This window comes from Stegastes partitus, unplaced genomic scaffold (genome assembly GCF_000690725.1).
Source record: "Stegastes partitus isolate 25-593 unplaced genomic scaffold, Stegastes_partitus-1.0.2 Scaffold1728, whole genome shotgun sequence".
In the NCBI taxonomy this organism is placed as follows: Eukaryota; Metazoa; Chordata; class Actinopteri; family Pomacentridae; genus Stegastes; species Stegastes partitus.
Genome location: NW_007579459.1, coordinates 114028 through 120027, shown reverse-complemented (window position 1 = coordinate 120027; position 6000 = coordinate 114028). Strand labels below are relative to the sequence as shown.

The following is a 6000-nucleotide window of genomic DNA, read 5'->3' as shown; positions in this document are numbered from 1 at the left end:
CAAGCCAATTAATCGACTGTCCGAATAATTGGCCATTAGTCGGTTAATCGTTGCGACTCGAGTATTAAAAACCCTTCAGGCTCCAGCAGCAGCAGCAGCAGCGGGGATCCCTGGTCTCCGGCGTCATTTCCCTCCGTGGAGCGGCTCCACTCCTCCTCCCGCTGCGGGCTTTTGAGTTCAGCCTCCCGGACGGAGCGTCAGAGGCCCGACGTGCTCACACGGACCGTAGAATGCGCCTTCAAGAAGAAGCAGAAGCAGAAACGTTTCTCAGGCAGTTAAACTCTCAAACAACCGCAGCGTGAGAAGTGAGACGCTCGCAGCGGAGAAACTGAGAAGTTATTTTTTATTTTTTTAAACCTCTAACCAGCGTTTCCGTCTTTTCAGATTTACCAGGAGCCGAAAAACGACGGCGAGTGTCTGAGCAACATAAAGGAGTTTCTCAAGGGCTGCACATCGTTCCGCGTCGAGGTAAGTTCTCCACGTTTTGTGTGTGTGTGGAGAGGCTTTTAATTCTTTGAAAATATCTGGAACTAGCCGTGTTGTGATACTTCAGGAGAGGAGCAGCTCGAAACGTGGAGTTTGTTGCATGTTTCGGCGGAGACAATAGACAATGCGTCCGTGGAGTGGACTGACAGAGAGGGAGGAGGAGTGAATTAGCAGCCGAGAACAATCACCCATCGCTGGGCTCGCAGGGATTTGCTTTGACCCCTTCCACCGGGCGACACATATGCAATATTTTGGCAAGCCTTAAGAGACTTTCATTTCTAACTGCCGCCCCTCTGGAGCCTGTTTATGCTCCCCACTAGCGCCTGGGTCATGTTTATGCTCTTTAATTAATGCAAAAGCTTTGTCCTGGGGCTCATGCATGGCTTTATTGTCACCACTGGCCATTGTGTACACTTTACACAAACTGCCAGTGCAGCTATGAACACTACAGGAGCTGGCTTATGTAAGCAGGTCTTGTTCTAACACGGGTATTACAGCCTTATTATTATAAGTCTAAACATGTCCACAGATTAGGCACCTCGCCCCTTGCAGGTTTTGCGAGGAAATATTGGTGCAGTTGTGGCTCATTTTAAAAACCCACCACAATCTAAGTCCAGTTTGTGGCTGTGCATTGGCCAGTGAGTGCATAGAGGGGTCATTGAACCCACCGTGCCCTGACAATGCGACTCAGTGTTCCCCGGCGTAGCTTCTCCACCGAACAAGAGGTGGAGCTGACACAGTCCACTGTCATATTGAGTGTGTGAAACATGCCATTTAGTAGCTCCAGACAGCTGAAATTCCAGAGAAGGAAGAGACGTGCATCATGGTTTCATTGGGGAAAGGCCTCTGTTTGTTTTGGCTGACTACAGGGACAGGTTGTGGCAGCAGATCTGCACTTTTTTACTGGTAACGTCTCATCCTTTATGTGTCTTCCATGGAGGATGTCACCAGTCCTGTGTGAGATCAAATGCATGCAACTCTTTTTTTTATTTTTGCTGGGGGTGAACTCGACAGAGCGGGATTACAGTAATTTGGGACACGGCAGCCCTACCGCTCACCATCTGTAGAGCAAAGATGGATCTCCTCCAGAGCCCAGAGCCCTGCTGGCTCGGGCCCCAGGTAGCTGTGGCGGCGGATTAGAGCCAGTGGCCGCTTTTCATGTGGCGGGCAGAAACAAAGACGCTGCGCTTTTTGCAGTTCTGACCTACCTTTGAGTTAAGCTGGACGTTTGGTCTGTGCTTTTGCAGCGTTTGCGTGTGCAGTTGGAGTCTTTCTGCAGGGCTTGATGTGTTTTTATATCTTCTTTGGATGCTTTGCTCGGTTTAGATGCTCGAGACTGTGTCCGACGCTTGAGCAGCTGCTGTTGCCGACCCTTCACCTCTAATGCCTTTGACCAGAGGAAGCGATCATTAGAGTTCCCATGACCCCTGCGGTCCCTCGGGAATAGTAACCTTACTCTGCATCTACCCGGAGATTAATTACAGATCCATATGTGGAAACTAATGCATGAAATTCTGTGCAGTCAAAAATGAAAGCAGGAAAAGGTAAAGCAATGAACTGCTAGATCTTTGAAATGCTGCATAAAGCCGAGAAAATCACAGGTCTTCAAATAACAGAAAATATGGAAACTGATGGTTGAAATGCAGGTAAAACAGCAACAAATCTCACCATCAGAGTTGCTGGAGTGGAAGAATAGTTTTCTCTTTTGCCTGATTTTATTAACCGTAGTTCGGGCTACAAGTATAGTCGGTTTTATTTCCTGTTTACATGAACAGCTTGTTGGTTTCAAATTGAAATAGTGAATTGCAAGTGACAAAGGCTGCAATTTAGGAAATACAATCATGCTTTAAACTGCCGTGTAAACGTTTCTATAAGTACTTGCCATCCTCCTTGTGTGACAGTCACGCTATTCATGCTAACATCGCTGGTAATGCTCCTTCACTTGTTTTAAATCTGTAACAGTTCAGTGAATATCCAACTGAAGCTTGAGTTTCGAAAATTAAATCTCAAATCAAATCGTCAGTTGCAAAAACTACAAACTGCTCGGCCCTCCTTCTACAGATAGTTGCAACAATAAGTCGACTAATCAGTTAGTTGAATGAGAGAAAATTAATCTGCAGAAGTCATCAGGTCATCTTTCAGCAAAACTGTAAAGTCTTTGATTGATTTTCTGATCTTACGTTAGTGTTAATTGAACTTCTTTTCGTTTTGAACTGTTTTTCTGCCAAAAGGAGGAATCAGACTGTTTCACTTCAGGCTCTAAGAAACTCCTGTGGACATTCATTTTCAATTTTCAGTTAATTGAAGTGGAATAATTGGCGGATAAATTGATCAAATAATTAAAAGAAATGTGTCTGCAATCTGACTTAAATGTGCATCAGATGTTCGTTTCTGCTTTTAGGGCACTAAAACTAAGTAAGTTAACCTTAAATAATCACATATTTCATAATCATTTTACATCAGCAGCTGTCGTCACCAAAGCTCAATAAATTTACCAGACTGATTTAGCAAATCTGATTTTTTTTTAAAACTCTCTTTTTAGGCTGTAATCTTCACTTAATGCTTGTCTGGGGGGCTTTTTAGTCTTCAGCCTGGTCTTCTGGAACTGAAACACATGATCAGCTGGATTGAGGTCAGATGACTGACTTGGCCGGTGAAGAATATTCCACTGTGTAGCCATAGAGAGAGAAAAAAAAACTGCCTCGGCTGTATGTTTAGCAGCATTGTCTTAAAATTGAGGGCATTTTTGTGAAAAATAAATAAATAGAAAGGACAATGACAGCACTCAGTGTGGTTGGAGACCCCCCTAAAACTGTAAAAACCCCTCATTTTGGAACACCACTTTGTGTATTTAACTAATCCCACGCACATGTGACCATAGCTGTAGTATCTGTGGAGTAGTTTGTGGCGATACCCCGTGCAGATAAACGCTCATTTCCTCAATCACAACACTGTGGGAGCAATTTGTTGCAATGTTGTAGCGTGCTGAGTCACAGAGGGGTGTTGCGCTATTGTTTCAGCCTGCTCTGAGGGATCGTTACCTGACTGCGCTGCTGAGGCCCCGCAGACAAGTCGAAGCTTGTCGTGTTCATTATCTCCGAGCATGAATCTTTAATATGCGTCATCCATCATGTGTGTCACCGTGAAGCTGCTAAAATGGCTTTAAATATGGAGGAAAGGCTCACATTTTGCAGACATCACAGGAGAGGAGAAGTTAAGTAAGCAGGTTTTTAGTTTAAATGTCAGCGAAAGTGCAGAACCAGTGAGGGAGAGGGTGCTTGTGCTTGAATGCTCACCGAGGGAGGCGAGTTTTGTAGCTTTGGCACACAAACACTCACATACACACTCCGTTATCCAAACACACACACTAACACAGTCATTCACATATCACCCCCCCGAGGACATATCTGCAATCAGAGCGGAAGATGAAAGCGACTCGTATCTCGCAGTCGCTCGCCCTCACTGTAACTGAAGCGAGAGTAACCAATCACTTGAAGCCGTAACACAGGAAGAGCAAGGACAACTACAGTCATCAACAGAGATACAATCGCTGCCATTCATTCTGAGCGAGAGGCCAGAGAGAGTCGTGGTGATGCTGACAGAGTGTACGGTCTAACAGGCTTAAAAAAAAAGATTCTCAATAATTTCTGACTTCTATCTTTAGCGCTCCTATTAGTGCCGGGGCTACTGGCTCCAAGTCTTCAGTTTCTCTGGTTATGTTAGTTCTATTAATCTGTCTTTTTGTTGTGTCGGGTCGGTTTCTTGATCTTAAGAAATCTTGATCCCAGTGAGATTACCTGATTAAATACAGGTTATATAACAAAAGTGGCTGAAGATATGTGGTTTCATTTGACGAGAAAAGGCCAAGTCACGTCCCTAAAGCAGTTGGATGTTTCTAGCAATCGTCACTCAAACGCAGGACTTTTGCTTGAACTTCTGATCAAAGAATACGTAAACAACATTGTGTTTTCAGCAATGAGTTTACTGCAGCAGGTTGATGTGCAGATGGGCGACAAATTAAAAGAAAAACCTGAACCCCTTGACCCAGTTAGTGAGAGTGATCCGGTGGTTCTGTGGAGCTGTGGAGATTTTTTAGCTGGCATGGTTTGGGTCCATTTGTCTCCTCAGAGAAAACTGTCTTTGCAAACCAATACCAAGTGGTTCTGAGTGATCACCTTTATCCTGTGATGCGACGGTTCTATCCCGACGGGGGTGGGACAATCCTCCATCCATTGGTCTCAAGAGGTCACTGAATGGTTTGATGCAAATGATGTGAGTCATATGTTGCTGCCATCACAGTCAACAGATCTCAAACCTGTTGTCAGGGAGATTTCAGACCAGCATGTCCACCACCATCATCAAAACACCAAATAGGGGAATATGTTTTGGAAGAATGATGTCTCATCCTACCAGTAGAGTTCAAGAGACTTGTAGAATCACTGAAGTTGTTCTGACCCCACATAATAGCTCTACACTTTACTCTGATGCTATGTGTTGGTATTTCTTTTCATTAGTCACCTGTCTGTAGGTGGGACTGATCCATCATTTGGCATGTTAGTGAGTATTCTCTGATGCAGGATGATAACGGTGGGACTGATCCATCATTGTTCGTCATAAAAAAAGGAACACGTCACCAAGAACATAATTTAAAAAAAAAAAATTGGACAAGAATAGAACAAAATTCACCACTGACATATTAATGAAAATACAGGGAATTTGGTAAGATAGTTGTTTGATATTCCATCATAATCTGTGTGCATGATAAGTCTTGTGATATGATGTAGTGGAACAGTTGATGGTCAGTTTAAACTTATGTGTAAGTTTACAATGCGTGTATATTCTGTGTTTATTCATTAGTTATTTTCTGTCTTTCATTATTTTTTGTCTCTATTTCTAACTTTAACAGTCAATCAGCCAAACAGTCTGCAGTATATCCTATCACCTCCTCTTGCGATAAACTTTGGATACCCTGGTGCCAAAAATGACTTTTATTAAAACATGCATAAGCTCTAAACAGGTTCCTGCGACGAATTCTCCTCACCAGAATCACTACTTTATTCCCGGCTTATCAAATACATGAGCAGAAGTTAACTAACCTGTGATAAAAAAAAAAAAAAAACGGACAGTGGACAAAATCAGATTAGAGTACGACAGTACACACATTGATGCCTCGATGCAGTGAATAAATACACAATTTCTGCCTTTGTGCCTTTTTAGTGGCATCTTTTCTTCTTTATTCTCTCAGATGTAAGGTATATTATTTGCCCAGCTTGTAAGAAGACTGGATGGTGTTGCTCGTAGCTGCTCTAGATATATATGTGTGTGTGTCTGCTGAGCTTGTGGGTTTCGCCCACCACTACTGTCAACGATAACGAGGGTTATCGATTGACTGCTCGGCGCTGGCACTGTGGCCAACTGATGACACATTCCTGCTGTGCTGGAATTAGCGATTTTTAAAAGGGGAAACTCATCTGTCACTGACTCTCTGGCTCTTTGCTCACGTTCTCCCCTCTT

General features: G+C 43.6%; 1 protein-coding gene across 2 annotated transcripts in view; it reads left to right on the top strand.

The window, feature by feature from the left end:
• Nucleotides 1-6000, top strand: part of LOC103372297 (rho guanine nucleotide exchange factor 7-like) — a 32528-nt gene that overhangs the window by 7173 nt on the left and 19355 nt on the right. For both annotated transcript variants that reach the window (XM_008301900.1, XM_008301901.1), the window contains exon 2: nt 385-468. In XM_008301900.1, the coding sequence (XP_008300122.1) occupies nt 385-468 (84 nt within the window). The remainder of the gene's footprint in view (nt 1-384; nt 469-6000) is intronic.